General features: G+C 48.3%; 1 protein-coding gene across 5 annotated transcripts in view; it reads left to right on the top strand.

Moving 5' to 3' along the window:
- Positions 1–17,860, top strand: part of TMCO4 (transmembrane and coiled-coil domains 4) — a 120,176-nt gene that overhangs the window by 42,427 nt on the left and 59,889 nt on the right. For all 5 annotated transcript variants that reach the window (XM_050791266.1, XM_050791260.1, XM_050791242.1 and 2 more), the window contains exons 6-9: positions 4,556–4,688; positions 13,336–13,433; positions 13,996–14,139; positions 14,961–15,080. In XM_050791266.1, the coding sequence (XP_050647223.1) occupies positions 4,556–4,688; positions 13,336–13,433; positions 13,996–14,139; positions 14,961–15,080 (495 nt within the window). The remainder of the gene's footprint in view (positions 1–4,555; positions 4,689–13,335; positions 13,434–13,995; positions 14,140–14,960; positions 15,081–17,860) is intronic.

The raw sequence follows: 17,860 nt of genomic DNA, 5'->3' as shown, positions 1-17,860 counted from the left end.
TTCCTAAGCCCCACCCCAGATCTCCTGCATGTGGGACTGAGGAAGCTGAAATTCCACAAGCTCTCTGGGACCTTGATGTTCCCTAAACTCTAAGAACCACTGTCCCGCTGTGACTCTCAAGTCTCCACATGGCCATGTTGCTGTTGGGCTGTTTCAAGTCCATTTGGCCTTGGGCTTTGAAGGTCTCTCCTTGTGAGGAGGAACAGGTACCCTGAAGCTGACCCTCAGATCTCTGAGCTGGAAAGGACCTCCAGAGACTAACTCCTTTGGTCCTTCTGGCAGGGTCCAAAAGTCTGGGCCTGGACACTGGACTAGAATCTGCACAGCTCTCAGGAGCAACAGGGGGATGTCGCAGCCCCCACTGATCATGGGCTGACCCAGATTTAGAAGGAGGCCATGAGGAAGGAGCTCAGGCTGGAAGCATGGGCAGGCTTGGGAGAGAGGTGTGTGACTGGAAGACAGTGTTCTGCTAGCTCGTGGCCCTGCTTCCCATGTCATGGTGTCATGGTGCGGGGAAGGGGTGGCGGTCAGGTGCATAGCCTCTGCAGCCAGGCTGCCACTTTACTATTCACTGGCTGGGTGAACCTGGGCCCCTGGCCTAAGCTGTCTGCACCTCACTTTCCTTTTTGAGAAGATGGACTTTCTATAGTACCTGCCACTTCAGAGGCTCATAAGGATTCAGTAAGCCACTACATGCAGAAAGTATAGTGCAGAATCTGATCTAGATGAGTAGGTGATAAATGAAGCTTCCAGATTAATAGGATTATTGATCATAGGATGTTTCTGCTGAAAGGGGATACACATCTCATCCAGCAGAACTGTCCCCCGCATTTGGATCTTTCCCAACAGAGTTCCACTAGCTCAGTCATTCATTCATTTCTACAAATATTCCATTCTTCTTGCATACAAAGATTATTAAACCTCTGCTTTGTTTTTGGCATGGGCCGAGGTACTAGGGATGCACAGTGGCTGCCATTTGGCAAATGGAGTGCAGAGGCAAGAGTGGAAGATAAGAAAGTGGTGAGGCGGCTGGTGGTTGGAGAGCGATGGCTGTGGTGGTGGCAGTGGAGATGGAGTGAAGTGGTCAGACTCAGGATCTATGTTTTGCAGGTGTAGCAGTCAGCATCAGCTGGTGGGGTGGATGTCGGGACAGGGAAACAAGAAGTAAGAACAATGCCCAGGCTTGTGGTCTGAGCCCCAGGGTGGATGGAGCACTTTTTTATTATTTATTTTATTTTATTTTATTTTGTTTTTGAGACGGAGCCTCCCTCTGTTGCCCAGGCTGGAGTACAGTGGCATGATCTTGGCTCACTGTAACCTCTGCCTCCCAGGTTCAAGCAATTCTCCTGCCTCAGTCTCCCAAGTAGCTGGGATTACAAATGTGCGCCACCACACCCGGCTAATTTTTGCATTTTTTAGTCGAGAAGGAGTTTCACCATATTGGCCATGCTGGTCTTGAACTCCTGACCTCAAGTGATTGGCCCGCCTCGGCCTCCCAAAGTGCTGGAATTCTAGGCACAGGCGTGAGCCACCGCGCCTGGCCTATGGGGCACCTTTTATTGGGACTGGCTCTCAAGGAGCAAGTTGGCCCCCTGGCATGTTGGCAGTAGAGCCTGGGCCAGAGAATGTCAGTATCCTGGGTAGCCCAGGACTCTGCCCCTCCCTACTGCCTTCTAGACGAGGAGATTCGCTCCTAGAGCTTCCAGAAGGAACATGCCTTGAACTACGAACCAGCATCCCAGCCACCAAGTCCTTGAAATGACCTGTACACAAGGCTAAGATACAAAGCCCCGTGCCTGAGATTACCACAGGAGTGTTAATCACACGTGCACCCGGCAGCCTGCATGCTAGAAGGTGAATCACTGCAGCCTTGACCAGTGGAGTATGTATTAGCAACTAATTATCATTGCCACCAATTAATCATCAGAGCCAAAGCTTGGTTTCTACAACCCGATTATCACGTGGGCACAGTAGTCTTTGTTCCTATGGGGAAAGCAAGGAACTCCTTTTTTCCGTGAAGTTTGCTGAACCTAATAACCCCAAGCCACAGCACGTGGTGTCTGTCTCCAGCACGTAGACAGCTCCTCATCCCGGGAGACAGCAGGGCAGCCCCGAGAGACCCTGTTCCACTCTGGGGACCCTGGGTCAAGGAAGGAACTGATTTCTTTTGTAGAAGCTGAAACCTCAAACTTCAAGACTTCAGAGACTGCATCATGGTAAACGGGAAAAGAGGGTCCCCTATACCAGAACTCAGGAAACTATTTTTGGCAAGCTTCTCAGGTCATGCTGATAGGCAGCTGGACTGGGGAATTAGCGTTTTAGACAATTCATGTCTTCACAGGGCCAGGGCACACGGGAAGGTGAGTGCGGAGTAGCTGAATGCCAGGTCCTTGTGACTTTCTCTGTCAAAAAGATTCAATTTGGAAGCCTGTCATAGTACTTGAGTCACAGAGAATTTGACCTAAAAATCAGAAGAGTTTATTCATTGGTTCATTCACTGTGTAAACATTTTTTGAGTTCTTACTAAGTGTCACACCCCAGGTAGGTACAGGGGTTGGAAAAACAGATGACTAAGCTTACAGTCTACTAAGATATGACGAGTACAATCAAATGGGGAAGATACTGAGAGAGAGGCCTGTATAAGTCATCAGAGACCCCCAAAAGAAGGAATTATGCAGAGAGGGTTCAGAGAGGAGGTGATGGTTGAGCCAGGTCAAGGGTTAAGTGATAGAATAATGGCCCCTAAAGATGTTCACATCCAAATCCCTGGCAACTGAATATGTTACCCTACATGGCAAAAGGGACTTTGCAGGTGTGATTACATTAAGCATCTTGGGATGGGGAGACGATCCTGGGCTTTCCAGATAGGCCTAATGCAATCACAAGGTCTTTGTAAGAGGAAAACAGGAGGATCTAAGTCAGAGTAGGAGATGTGACCATGGGAGCAGAGGCTGGAGTGATTGGAGGGAGGGGCCACAAGCCAAGGAAAACAGGCTGGGAAAAGCAAGAAAACAGATTCTCTCCTTGCTAACACTGTGATTTTATAATATCTGGCCTTCAGAACCATAAGATACTAAATTTGAATTGTCAGCCAGGCGCAGTGGCTCACGCCTCAGCCTCCCAAGTTGCTGGAAATTGCAGGCGCCCCCCACCACGCCTGGCTAATTTTTGTATTTTTAGTAGAGATGGGGTTTCACCATGTTGGCCAGGCTGGTCTCGAACTCCTGGCTTCAGGTGATCTGCCTACCTCAGCGTCCCAAAGTGCTAGGATTACAGGCACCCGGCCTCCTTCATTTTTTTTTTTTCCTGTGCGGTATTTGTTTTTTGTTTTGTTTCTTAGTTGGGACCTCATGACATGTTATCCAGTCTATCTTCTATGCATTAAAAATTTTGTTTCATTGTATAAGCATTTGTTTTCCTTTTTCTTTATTTATATATCCAAACAGAACTGTCTCTTTTTTATTTTTATTTTTTTAAATTATTGAGATGGGATCTTGCTATGTTGCCCAGGCTGATCTGAAGCTCCTGAGCTCAAGTGATCCTCCCATGTCAGCTCCCAAAGTGCCTGGGATTATAGACATGTACCACCACTTAGCCATAAATTCTCTTAGCCATAAATTCTTCTGGGTAAGAACTTATTTTTGAAAGTTATGACATACTTTTCTTGGGAATCATTTTTTATGGACCCATGGTTTTCAGCTGGATAGGTGTGGTTTATAACTAATTTCCTGATGTTGGAAATCTCCAGGTTGTTTCCAATTTCATATTATAAATACAGCATAGTGCCTTTATTTACTACAAATCGTCTGCATTTACGGTTGTTTTCTTAAGATTAAAATTCCAGAAATGGAATTCCTGGGGCAAAGGGGATGTATTTTTTTAAGTTTTTGATATGTGTTGTCCAGTTGCCCTCCAGAACGTTTATACCAGTGCATACTTCCACCAGCAATGTCTTTGAGCACCCATTGAGCACCCATTTTTATCATCTCCTTCACAGCTGTGAAATTTTAAAAACTGATCTTTGCTCATTTGACTGGTGAGAAATACCACCTTCCTTTTTTCTTTTTTGAGACAGGGTCTCACCCTGTCACCCAGGCTGGAGTGCAGTGGCATGATCACGGCTCACTGCAGCCTCAACCTCCTAGGCTCAAGAGATCCTCCTGCGTCAGCCCCCTGAGTAGCTAGGACCACAGGCACTCACTACAATGCCTGGCTAATTTTTGTATTTTTTTGTAGAGGTCGGGGGCGGTCTCACTATGTTGCCCAGGCTGGTCTTGAACTCCTGGACTCAAGCAATCTGCCTGTCTCAGCCTCCCAAAGTGCGGGGATTACAGGAGTGAGCCACTGCACCCAGTCCCACCTTGCTTTTGCTGAATATTTTAATAGTTGTGTAGTATTCTGTCCAGGCAACTGTGTCATTTTCTTTCATTGACTGGCTCCCATGGAGTTGTACATTTAGGCTGTTTCCAGTGTGGGTTTTATCAGTTACACTGCTAACCTCACTGTTCTTAAAACCTAAACTGATTCTTTTCTGCTGTTGTTTCTGTCTTTCGAGGGCACTATGATGCCCGGGCTAGAGTCCTCGTGTGCCACATGACCTCCCTGCTCCAGGTGCCCTTGGAGGAGCTGGATGTCCTTGAAGAGACGTTCCTGGAGAGCCTGAAGGAAATCAAAGAGGAGGAATCTGAGTAAGAGAGCCCTGCGACCCCCATCAGGATCCAAGGATCTCCACTTCAGTGTACTTTGCAGATAACAGAGTCCCCTTCTCCCTTTAAGAGATGGTATAGTGAGGTAAAAGGAGCCCTGGACAGAGTCCCAGCTATAGCCCTGACTCGCTGGGTGGCCTTAGCAAGCTACTTACCCTCTCTGGGCCTCTGACTTCATTTGCAAGAAGAAAAGATGAAATGGGCCAGACACGGTGGCTTACGCCTGTAATCCCAGCACTCTGGTACACTGAGGCAGGCGGATCACTTGAGGTCAGGAGTTCGAGACCAGCCTAGCCAGCATGATAAAACCCCATCTCTACTAAAAATACAAAAATTAGCCGGGCATGGTGGCATGCACCTGTAATCCCAGCTACTCGGGAGGCTGAGCCAGGAGAATCACTTGAACCAGGGAGGCGGAGGTTGCAGTGAGCCAAGATTGTGCCACTGCACTCCAGTATGGGTGACAGAATGAGACTCTTGTCTCAAAAAAAAAAAGAAAAGATGAAATGAATGATTGCTAAGAGCCTTGAATCTGTGACTTTAACATCCTGAGGCCCTGACACCCTGTTCCACCTCAGGCTCTTGTGACACCTGGTTCAAGGGCACAATTGACCTAGATTCAGTTCCTTTTCTGATACCTGTCCACTGCTTGACATTGAGCAGATGGCCTTGCTTTTCTAAGCTGCAATATTCTTATCTATGAAACAGGAATATGGATAGTGCCCTCCCAGGATCACTGGGAAGAATGAATATCTGCACATTATAAAATGCCTGACCCAGGGCTGGCACACAGCAAGTACTCGGTAGATGTGAGTCCTCCCCTCCCTGACATGTCCCAGACCCATCAGTTGTAGAGTTGCTTTGCTGTCTATATATGGTCAAGAGTGTGTAGAAGGAAATAATCCTGGTAACTTGGCCGGAGCTCAGCTCTCTGCAGACACTTTACACAGGATCTAATCCCAGAGCAATAAATCGATTTCAGTCACAGCCTAATCATAGGCTCCTGGCACCAGGCACGTCTCCCAGCTCTGGGTTTTGTTTCAGTTGTGGTGGTGTTCTTTGACCAGCCAGGTTACACCAGGTCAGCCCGCCTGAGAATTTAATCCTAAAGCCAAATTGACACCCAGAGCCACCCTCATGCCACAGTTAGTAGAGCAAAGACAAGGGGTATTTCCTTGAGAAAGGGGGAAACTTGGTTTGTTGAAATAACCTGTAGACATACTAGCTTTGACCCCTAGAGTTGGGTCAGTATAGAAATACCTGGATCCATGCCAATTACCATAATCACGAGGGCATCCTAGGTTCTTTGGATATGTCGGGAATTTATAGGATCTTATATGCCTTGAAATTAAAGGAACCTCTCAGTTATTATTTGGAAATCTTATTATCAGAGAGAAATGTATTACCCGGAGTGATTTGTTCTGATAATACCAGTAATGCCCGGTCAGGGAAGATATAAACCAGAAGGTCTAACACAGGCCAGTTCTGCCACTTACCAGCCACGTGAGCTTGGGCATTATTTAACTTCTCTGAGCTTCAACTTCCTCACCTGTAAAATGGGTATAATAGTAGCGCCCTCCTCACAGGGTTCTTGTGAGGCCTAAATGAGTTCATATATATGTGAAGTGTTTCAGGTGAGCCTGGGACAGAGTAACTAGTTCATAAATATTATTTGTTGTTGTTAATAATACTGTTCTAATTGTGTTATTACAGACCCTTTTATAGACTATTATAGATCCTATTGCAGTCTATGTGTAGACCCTTTCCCCGGAAAAAGGCTTCACACATGTAATTGTTGATGCAATGTTAGGGACTTTGGAGACCTCTCAGATTCTGTGGTCTCTGGAAGGATCTGAGACCCAGGGAAGCCATAGCAACTGTTCAGCCAGGAGACCTGGCTCTCGGTTTGATTCTGCTTCTAACCCTCTGTGTGGCCTTGGGCACGTGGCTTTCCCTCCGTGGACGCCAGCACACATTTTCGTTGTTTACCTAAACAATTAAGGGATTGAATGATATGTAGATTTCTTTTGACTGTAAGGTTTTGTGTTTCTGGGAGGTGAGTTCCTTACTAGGCCCACCAAGGTGACTCTTTGCAGCTGAGGTCTAGAGTGTGACGTCCCACCCATCCCACCCCTCTGCTCCTGGGTCCCCGTCTGAGCCCTAAGGCCACCCAGCTTCCCTCACTTGTTTAGTGACTTCACCTCTCCTCTCTGTGCCTCGTTTCTTCGTCTCTTACATGACGATAATGGTAGTATCGCCGTCATAGCGTTGTTGAGAGGATTAAATTACTTAACACATATCAAAAGCTGGGACCCGTGCTTGGCACATAGTAGAGTCTCAGCAGATGTGAGCTAATGAGCTGCTGGGGTTGATACTGCTCACATAGGCCAGCTGCAATGGCTCACATCTTAATCCCAGCACTTTGGGAGGCTGAGGCGGGTGGATCACGAGAGGTCAGGAGTTTGAGACCAGCCTGACCAACATGGTGAAACCCCGTCTCTACTAAAAATACAAAAATTAGCTGGATGTGATGGCACATGCCTGTAATCCCAGCTACTCGGGAGGCTGAGGCAGGAGAATCACTTGAACCCAGGAGACGGAGGTTGCAGTGGGCCGAGATCATGCCATTGTACTCCAGCCTGGGCAACAAGAGTGAAACTCCATCTCATAAAAAGAAAAAAATTACAGTTAAAAATAAATAAATTAGTAAAGATACTGCTCACATCATAAGAACGTTGCCAGCATCAGATTTTTCTTGAATGCCTACTAGATGTAGGCACAAGATGCCATCTCTCTCAATCCTCATAACAGCCCCCTAAGTGTTTCACAAAGAAATAAAGTCAGAGGGGTGGCATAACTCAGCCTAGGTCACATGACTGGTCAGCAGCATCTGATTCGACCACCGTGTCCAGTCTGAATGGCTCTCACTGTGTCCCTCAAGACCTGGCTGGCAGTGGCAGGGTTTCTCCTTTATTCTGAAGAAAACAAGAAAGATAATGATTTTATGGGGCCATCCAGGCCTTTACTAGGAACGTGTGTGTAGACCTCTCAGTGATAAGCTATCTCTATCTGTCAGCACAAAAAAAAAAAAGTGATTTAAAAACAGAAGGTGTGGTGAGGATAAGGACAGGAAACACCCTCTCATGGGAGATAAGATGACAGAAAGACTGATGTGTGGTTCTGTGAGACAGAAAATGCGGGCGTCCTTCAGCCTGGGATTTGGCCCACATCTGCATGTGGTTTCAGCCTTTGTCTTTGGGCAGCTCACATGGAAACGGCAACTCAGGTTCAGGTCTTTCTTTTCAACGTGACCGTTGAATGTCTCATCAGCGGGCAGTCAGTGATGAGAGCAAGGCTGTCATTCGGATTTCGTGGTGTTCTCTGAGTGTTAGCGTTGTAAAGGTGACTCAGAGCAAACATCTCCCCTTTGCTTTCAGTGTTGAGATTCAATCAGACAATTGAAGTAACTGTAAGAGTGTAGTGCTGCAATAATGAACGATGCCTGAGAAAGCTATTTGATGTACAAAACAATTTTTTTTTCTTTTGAGACCAAGTCTCACTCTGTCGCCCAGGCTGGAGCGCAGTGGCACAATCTCGGCTCACTGCAAGCTCCGCCTCCCGGGTTCACGCTGTTCTCCTGCTTCAGCCTCCTGAGCAGCTGAGACTACAGATGCCCGCCACCACGCCCGGCTAATTTTTTGTATTTTTAGTAGAGACGGGGTTTCACTGTGTTAGCCAGAATGGTCTCGATCTCCTGACCTCATGATCCGCCTGCCTCGGCTTCCCAAAGCGCTGGGACCACAGGTGCGAGCAACTGTGCCTGGCCCCCAAAACAATTATTAAGAATGTGCAAATACTTAAACAGGGACATAGATTTGCCATTCAGCTGAATGTTAGGAGAGAGTGCCTTAGCCAAGTAACTTTAGGAAAAAATATCTTCTTTTCAAATCAACACATGCTTATAAACTTTTTGTCAGCGAGATGGGGCAGGCAGAGTCTTACTCTGTCACCCAGACTGGAGTGCAGTGGCATGATCACTGCAGCAGTGGCTCACTGCAGCCTTGACCTCGCAGGCTCAAGCCATCCTCCCACCTCAGCCTTCCAAGTAGGGTGGACCACAGGCATGCACCATGCCCGGCTAATTTTTTTATTTTTATAGGGACAGGATTTCACCCTGTTGCCCAGGCTGGTGTGGAACTCCTGGGCTCAAGGGATCCTCCCACCACAGCCTCCCAAAGTGCTAGGATTACGGGCAAGAGCCACCATGCCCAGCCTATATATTTGTATTTAGCCAACAGTCCTTCCTGGTTTTCAGAGATGTGGACAGTGAGTTGGGGAGTATATCACCACAACAAGGTGGTCACCTCCAATCCTTGTTGGAATAATTAGGCTCTTTACAAGAAAGATTTCCTGAGTACCCTTCAGTTTCCAAGACCAGGGCAAGCTGCTGAGGGTGGGGAGTTGGAAATGGCTTGGTCCATGCTGTGAGAACTTAGCTCAGCAATTTTCAAACTTGAGTTACAGCAGAATCCCTGGAGGAGGAGCTTGTTACCGATACAGAATCCTTATCCTTAGACCCAGAGATTCGGCCCCAGGAAGCTATGTTTTTAACAGGTACCCCCTGGTGATTCTGATGCCCACCCTCTGCGAATCACTGGTGTAGAATTCCAGGATAATGTGGCACAGAGTCTAGGGGGCCCAGAGTCAGGGCATCTCAGCAACCTTGGGGTTTTTGGCCAGTCTTTCCGGGGGATGTGTCCCACCTCGGCTGACTCCTGAAAGTTGAGTAATGTTGAACTAGTCACAGGAAGGCGGGGAGGTCCTTGATGGCCAGGGACCAGAAGGTGACTGGAGGCAGCTCAGTATTTCCCAAGGGTGATGTGTCAGTGAGGAAGTGATTAGTGTTGAAGCTAGAGGGGGAGAGAAGGGTCAGGACACAGAGGGCGTAAGTGTCACAGTGGGGAGAGATGACAGTGTCCTGAAGGCAACCAGGCAGGCAAGGAGGGAAGAGGAGAGAGAGGCAGGTAGTCATGGTTAGATTTTTCTATTAATACTTGGCATTGGCCACTGCAGTGTGCCATCTCATCATCTGTCCATGGGTCGTTTGATAGTTACATTTTCTAAGCGAGAAAATCAATACTCAGAAAAATTAGATGATCCAGCAAGTTCATGGCAGAGCTGAGCTCAAACACCTCTTCTCCAGATTTCCAGACTATTTCCAGGCCGTGTTTGTTGAATCGAGATGCCACTGACTCAGTGCCACATCGCCTGTCTAGTTGCACATTCCCATCATGTATCGTCAGCAACTTGAATGTTTTCTTCGGCCTTGAACTCTGCCGAAAGTCAGTAATCTTCAGCCTTCCACTTCGAACTGAATTAAGAGTTATCAATTAAGGCAGTTAAGGGTCAAAGTATATCGCCAGCCTGTGTTGAGGAGGAAATTATTACAATAGTAATGAAGAGAGTGATAATAGCAATAAACATATTGAATAATTACCGGATGGTAGTCACTATGTCTCAGTGTCTCTGTCTCATTTAGTCCTCACAATACCCCTGGAAATTCAGTACTGTTATTATCCCCATTTGTTGGTTGAGGAAACTCAGATGTGACAAATAATTTGTACATAGTCACAAAGTTATTAAGTGGTTCTGTCTGTTGTGGTGATAGGCTAGGTTTTGCTGCCGTAACAAGTGACCCCCCAAATAAGTCTCAGCAGCTTACAGGATTAAAGATGTATTTCTTGTTCATACTGTGTGTCCATTGCAGATTGGCTGTAGCTTGAATTCACATTGTCCTGGTTCTGGGTCCCAGGCTGACAGAGTGACCCCATCTAGATTATTGCTGGTTTTGGGGCAGAGAGAAAGAAGATGAATCACTTTCCTGCACCGACTTTAAAGATTCTGCCAGTTGTCCCAGCATGGTGGCTCACACCTGTAGTCCCAGCACTTTGGGAGGCTGAGGCAGGTGGATCACTTGACCCCAGGAGTTTGAGACCAGCCTGGGCAACATGACAAAACCCCATGTCTATAAAAAATACAAAAATTAGCCAGGCATGGTGGCACATATCTATAATCCCATCTACTTGGGAGGCTGAGGCAGGAGGATCACTTGAACCTAAGAGGTGGAGGTTGCAGTGAGCCAAGATCCCACCACTGCACTCCAGCTTGGGCAACAGAGCCGGACCTTGTCTCAAAAAAAGAAAGGGAAGGCCGGGCGCAGTGGCTCAAGCCTGTAATCCCAGCACTTTGGGAGGCCGAGACGGGCGGATCACGAGGTCAGGAGATCGAGACCATCCTGGCTAACACGGTGAAACCCCGTCTCCACTAAAAAATACAAAAAACTAGCCGGGCGAGGCGGCGGGCGCCTATAGTCCCAGCTACTCGGGAGGCTGAGGCAGGAGAATGGCGTGAACCCGGGAGGCGGAGCTTGCAGTGAGCTGAGATCCGGCCACTGCACTCCAGCCTGGGCGACAGAGCGAGACTCCGTCTCAAAAAAAAAAAAAAAAAAAAAAAGAAAGGGAAAAAAAAAAGATTCTGCCAGAAGTGACACATATCACCTCTACCTACATTTGACTGGCTAAAGCTGGTCCTATGACCACTCAGTTCAACAGGGCAGGGATGCATAATCTTTCTGTAAGAGGATAACGAAATATGTGGAGAATGGTGACACAGCTACTACAACAGCAGAGCTAGGATTCATGCCTACATCCACAGAGTTTGAATCCTGACATTAGAACCCTCCATCTTGATGGCCCTCCTGCCTCCCACTGTGCTAGATGCACGTGGTTCAGCCTCATCCCACACTACCGATGACGTGAATTTCAATCGTGGAAAACCAGCATCATGATATGCACAGAGATTTTTACTATTGGTTTCTGCTTCTGTGTAATGAATTGACTGAGAAACACTGGGCTTTACAAAACCCAGGAGATGCTTAGGAAAAAAATCTGTTGAGGTGAACTGGCAGGGAACCAAAAAGCACAGCAGGTCCCCAGATGCCCAACTGAAATCCCATTTTGTGTATGTATGTATGTATGTATGCATTTATTTATTTATTTTGAGACATAGTCTCACTCTATTCCCAAGCTGGAGTGCAGTGGTATGATCTCAGCTCACTGCAACCTCCTCCTCCCGGGTTCAAGTAATTATCCTGCATCAGACTCCTGTGTAGCTGGAATTACAGGCGCCCGCCCCAACGCCTGGCTAATTTTTGTGTTTTTAGTAGAGGTGGGGTTTCACCATATTGACCAGGCTGGTCTCAAACTCCTGACCTCAGGTGATCCGCCTGCCTCGGCCTCCCAAAGTGCTGGGGTTACAGGTGTGAGCCACCATACCTGGCCAAATCCCATTTCTTTTAGATGACTGGAGAAGGAGCTATTTCTCAATGAAGTGTATGGTTCATGAGGAGGGAGATGGGAAGGAAACAGGTACTGGTTGAGCACATACATTTTTCTGCTCACGGAGATGCAAAAACACAGCACATCATCCATTCTCAATATAACTTTATTGACTGAATGGACGAAGAAGGAATGAAATTAATCCTTACAAACCCACAACTTTATGAGGTAGAAATTAGTATCCACCTTTTGACAAAAGAGGAAACTGAGGCTTGGGGAGATGTAGCATCGTGATGACATCAGCCCTGATTGCACTGAGCCCTTGCAGTGTGCCCGCCACTGTGCTAAATGCTTTACAGATAATCTATTACTGGAGCCTCACAGTTCATGGGGAGGTAGGGACTGTTATCCCTTAATTCATCTATAATATGGGTACAATAACCATACTGCTTCTTAGAATAAGATTAACCCTGTGAAGTGCAAAGCCCAGTGGCTGAGATGTAAGAAGCCCTCGGTAAAGACTAACCATTTTTCTTCTTTGATTATCACCATGCTTTGCTATCACTCCACACTGAGTTATTGTTCAGACTCCAACCTCAGTTCAGAGTTCCCACTTAATAACCTCTCTGTCCCAGCCGCAGCAAAGGGGCTGAAGGCTGAATGTCCAATAGGAAAATTGGGCTTCCTGACTCTTGAGTGCTCACAACATCAGTTCTCAGGGCTCACCTGACCCCAATTCACTCTAAATGTTTTCCTTTTGTTCAATTTTTTAGCATTTCCATTTCAAGTCTGAACAAGTCTAGCTACTGCTCCAAGGCCAAGGTCTCCCATCTTCAAAAAGATCATTTTGAGGGAAATTGGTTTCCAAATGTCCCAGAGGGAGGTGGGATCAGATGACAGGGTGGGGAAGAAGGGAGGGGAGGAGGGAGGTGACGGAGTCTGTGATTATCTATTTTGTGCTTCTTCTGGGTCCATCTGTTTAAAGATCTTTTTTGTGCTTCTCTTGCTATTATTATTATTATTTTTTTGTCTTTTTATTATTCAAATTGCAACCCTGTTAGGATGGATCCATTGGGTAAGTAGTACATCCCATGCACTGAGATTCCTCGGCTGGGTTTTAGAATGTTTTCAGCTTTTTAAACCATCAATGGGCTCAGGGTGACTTTGGTCCCTTACTCTGAGTGGCAGAGTAGCTACCCAGCATTGGCCCCTGTTTGAGGGTTGGTGTGGTGGGGATGTCTCAAGGGATCCTGGGCACAGCTGGCCCTAAAGACCACCCTCTTTTCCCTCAGAATGGCCGAGGCATCCCGGAAGAAGAAAGAAAACCGGAGGAAATGGAAGCGTTATCTCCTGATAGGCCTGGCGACTGTCGGAGGCGGAACAGTGATCGGTGAGTCCAGCTGGAGATGGTGGCACAGGTCCGGGTTTTGCAGACAGAGACATGATGCCAGGCTGTGGGTGAGAGTGGAGAGTGCAGGGGCTCAGCTGGGAGGTGGCTCCTGGCATGCGGTAGGTAGTCAGTGAGTAGTCAGTATGCTCATCAGCACTGTCAGAAGCTTCCATGGGAGGCATTAGGTAGCTGAGGGGTAAAAACTCATCAAGCCACACATTTTTTTTTTTTTTTTTTGAGACAGTGTCTTGCTCTGTCGCCCAGGTTGGAGTGCAGTGGCGCGATCTCGGCTAACTGCAAGCTCTGCCTCCCGGGTTCACGCCATTCTCCTGTCTCAGCCTCCCAAGTAGCTGGGACTACAGGCATCCGCCAGCATGCCCAGCTAATTTTTTGTATTTTTAGTAGAGACGAGGTTTCACCATGTTAGCCAGGATGGTCTCGATCTCCTGACCTCGTGATCCGCCCGCCTCGGCGTCCCAAAAGTGCTGGGATTACAGGCGTGAGCCACCGCGCCCGGCCACCACATTTTTACTCCCACTTGAAACTGCTGCTTTTCCCACAGGTGTGACCGGAGGTCTAGCTGCGCCCCTTGTTGCCGCTGGAGCAGCGACGATTATTGGCAGCGCGGGGGCGGCGGCTCTGGGCTCAGCAGCCGGCATAGCCATCATGACCTCGCTGTTCGGTGCAGCTGGAGCTGGCCTGACAGGTAAGGTTCAAAAGGAATGATGGGTTCAGAGGAATTTTCAGCCAGGGCGGCCCAGTTCCTAAAAGAACATGCCTGGATTCTCACCAGCAGTGGCTCCCTGGGAGACAGAGGAAACGTGGCTTTTCTCACTCTGGGCTTTTCTCACTCTGGGTCCCAGCCTTCCCAGAGCTCGCATGGGTCAGGGTAAGGGCCGAGTTTGAGAAGCTGGCTTTTTCCCCATGCAACTGTGTGTACTTCCTGAGAAAAGCCCCATCTGAACCTGCTTCCACCATCCGGAAGTTTCCATGCTTGGGCTTCCTCGTGCTTGGAGAGAACATGGCTGCCCTTCCCTGAGCAGCATCACCTGGGGGAGTTTTTCCAAATGATATCTGTCAGGAGCAGCCCCCCTCCCACTCCCTCAACCCCGTCATGCAGAGACATTCCTGCTCAACTCCCCAAGAGGAGTTTGCTCCCCTGTTGAGACTCTTGGTCTATTTGATTCGCCGTTACTAAGTGGAGTGTGTTCTACCCCTGCAGTGTGTGGGCAGGAGAAAAGAAACAGAACCAGGGCAGAGCAATGGATAAGAGCCTGGGCTCTGAGGTCCAAACCAGCTCTTCCACTTGGGGCCGGCCAGCCTCAACAGCAGCTTCTTGCTTTCGTCTGTAATCAGGGACAATAATGGCACCCACCTTAATGAGTTCAAACACATTGTTGGATGTTTTTCCAGGGGGAGGGCACACAGACGGCCCTCACTGTGTGCATGTGTAAGCACATACAGCCACCCTGATGTTCCCCGGGGTCCCAGTCACCTCCATTCTCTTTCTTGGATCTGGGTCTTTAGGATACAAGATGAAGAAGCGAGTGGGAGCCATTGAAGAGTTCACATTTCTGCCTCTGACGGAGGGCAGGCAGCTGCACATCACCATCGCCATCACTGGGTGGCTCGCGTCCGGCAAATACCGTGAGGACCAGGAGGACCAGAAGTGGAGGGGGGTGGGCAGTGGCTGGCCTGGGCCAGATCCTGGGCTAGGTTTTTACCTGGGCTAGGGAGCAGTGATGGGGAGCCCCATTTTGCAGAGGAAGAAACTGAGGCCCAGAGAGGTGAGGTAACTTCATCTCACATCTATCTACCTGCCCATCATCTCTCCATCCATCTATCCACCTACCCAACCACCCACCCCCGTGTCCATTCACCCATCCATCCACCCATCCATCCACCCATTCATCCACCCATCCATCCATCCATCCACCCACCCACCCTTCTACCTATTCACCCATCCGCCCACCCACCTGTTTATCCATCTACCCAACCATCCTTCTATCTATCCATCCATTCATCTACTCTTCTACCTATCTACCTGTCCACCCACTCACCTGTCTACCCACCCATCAACCCGTCCATCCATCCACACTTCTACCTGTCTATCCATGCACCCACCCATCCATTCATCCATCCACCCTTCTCCCTATCCACCCATCCACCCACCCATCCGCCCACCCATCTATTAATCCATCCACCCATCCACCTGTCTGTCCATGTAGCAGTATTTATAAACTGCTGTACTTACCATGTGTCATATACTGAACCAGGTCTTAGGAATTCAGCGGTGAGCAGCACAGTCATGGCCTCTAGTCCCACAGAACATACAGCCTAAGATAGAAGACAGACCAAGTAACTAAATGGGAGCTTTATGGATGGCACAATAGGGGAAGGACAGGGTTTTTTCTGGGGAAGGTTCTGAAGGAGGTGACATTTAGGCTGAGGGCTAGCTGGGAGTTAGCCCAATAAACCAGGAGCAGAAAGTGTATTCCAGGCCAAAGGACAGCAGGTGCAAAGGCCCAGTGGTTTGAAAGAACCAAAAGACCACAGGATGGCACAGGATGGCAGCAGGGAGCCAGAAGGCAGGAATGTGGGTGGAGCCAGACCACGCAGGAGCGTGTGAGCTGTGGCAAGAAGTTTGAATTTGTCCTCAGAGCAAGTGGAAGATAGCAAAGGACTTTAAGCACGTGAGTGGGAGATCAGTATGTGTTGGCTACGTGACCTCAGCAGGTTATGTAACTTCTCTGTATCTCAGCTACTTCATTTGTAAAGTGGAACGAATTATTGCCACCTTTTCAGGATGCTGCAAAGATTAAGTGAGGAAATGCATGAACATCACGTGGTTTCTCGTTGGCATGACGCAACCTTAGTTCCCTTTGCTGTTCTAATTTGAACGTGCATATTTTGGGGGATTCTAGCCAGGGTGGCATTGAGGACTCACACCATGGTCCACTTGTTGCTTGGCTGACCCCTGCAAGTGCCCAGCGAGAGGCTCAACAAACAACAAACACTGCATCCCTTAGAGAAAGAGCAGGGTGAGCGCAGGAATCCTAAACATCCCAACCTGGCCACTCAGGCACGCCCCCCCGGAGCCTCCTGGGTTCCCAAGTCTCTGACCTGAGGACAGAAGTCGCAGATCTGCCAAACCACGCAGAAGAAAGCCAGCGAAAAACGTTTAGAGGTGTCATCAGGCGCCAGGTCTTATTGGTGCGTGACCGCCAGGCCCCACCCATGCACAGAGGTCACTAGCGTTCAGTGAGCGCCTCCTTCACACCTACCCTGAGTCTGGCATTTTACCAGCACAGTAGGAACTTGGTATGGTTACCTCCTAGAAACCTCACTTCCACCCTCCGAGGTGAGGCTGTTCTGACCCTGAACTGTTGGAAGAGGAACCCTGGCAGGAGAGTAGCAGATGCAGAATTCAAACCCAGGTCTCCTGATCCAATGCCCAGGGTTTCCTTTCATTTGTTTTCATTTTACCATGCTACAGGAGGGAGCAAGAACAAGAGCCCAGGTAAAGGAATTTGCAAGTCTGGCAGGCATGGAAAGCAAAGTCCTTTCTTCATTTTGCCCCCGTTTGTTTAGTTTGCCCCAGGTTAAAGGTCAAGTTCGTTTGTGGATGAGGAAAGTCTTCACTGATCTCCAGCAGTCTAGTGTGGTGGGGCACCCAGGGAAAGGACTAGGTAAAAGAAATGTAATCAAGCTACAGAAAGTTTCAGAAGGAAAAAATATCATGTATTCCTACCTCCTCGAGAGCCAGGAAAAGAAGCCTTACCATCACAAGGTTGCTTTTTCTATGTGATAGGAATAACCAGACTTTCTTTGGCCCACCCCTTTATTAGTCTTGATTATGTACAATAAAGATAAAAACTTTGTAGCCAACAACCAAGCCCTTCATATGCACTGGTTCATTTAGCTCCTCACTTCAGTCCAGGGAAGGGGCCATCATTCGCCCTCCCATTTTCCAGATGAGGAAACTGAGGCTTATAAGGGGTGCCCAGGGTCACCCAGCTAGTCAGGGGCAGGGGCAGGATTCACCCCCATTCTGTCTGGCTCCACAGCCCATATTCTTGACCACGGGACAGCACAATGCAGTAGAGCACTTTACAGTTTATACAACACCTTTTTATTTTTTTTATTTCTTTTATTTTTTTTAATTTCTTTATTTTTTTGAGACGAAGTCTTGCTCTATCACCAGGCTGGAGTGCAGTTGCGCAATCTCGGCTCACTGCAACCTCCGCCTCCCGGATTCCAGCGATTCTCCTGCCTCAGCCTCCTGAGTAGCTGGAATTACAGGCACGTGCCACCACGCCCAGCTAGTTTTTTTAGTAGAGACGGGGTTTCACCATGTTGGCCAGGATGGTCTCGATCTCTTGACGTCGTGATCTACCCACCTCGGCCTCCCAAAGTATACAACGCCT

Source organism: Macaca thibetana, chromosome 1, assembly GCF_024542745.1.
Source record: "Macaca thibetana thibetana isolate TM-01 chromosome 1, ASM2454274v1, whole genome shotgun sequence".
Classification (NCBI taxonomy): domain Eukaryota; kingdom Metazoa; phylum Chordata; class Mammalia; order Primates; family Cercopithecidae; genus Macaca; species Macaca thibetana.
This window is presented reverse-complemented; position numbering and strand designations above follow the sequence as displayed.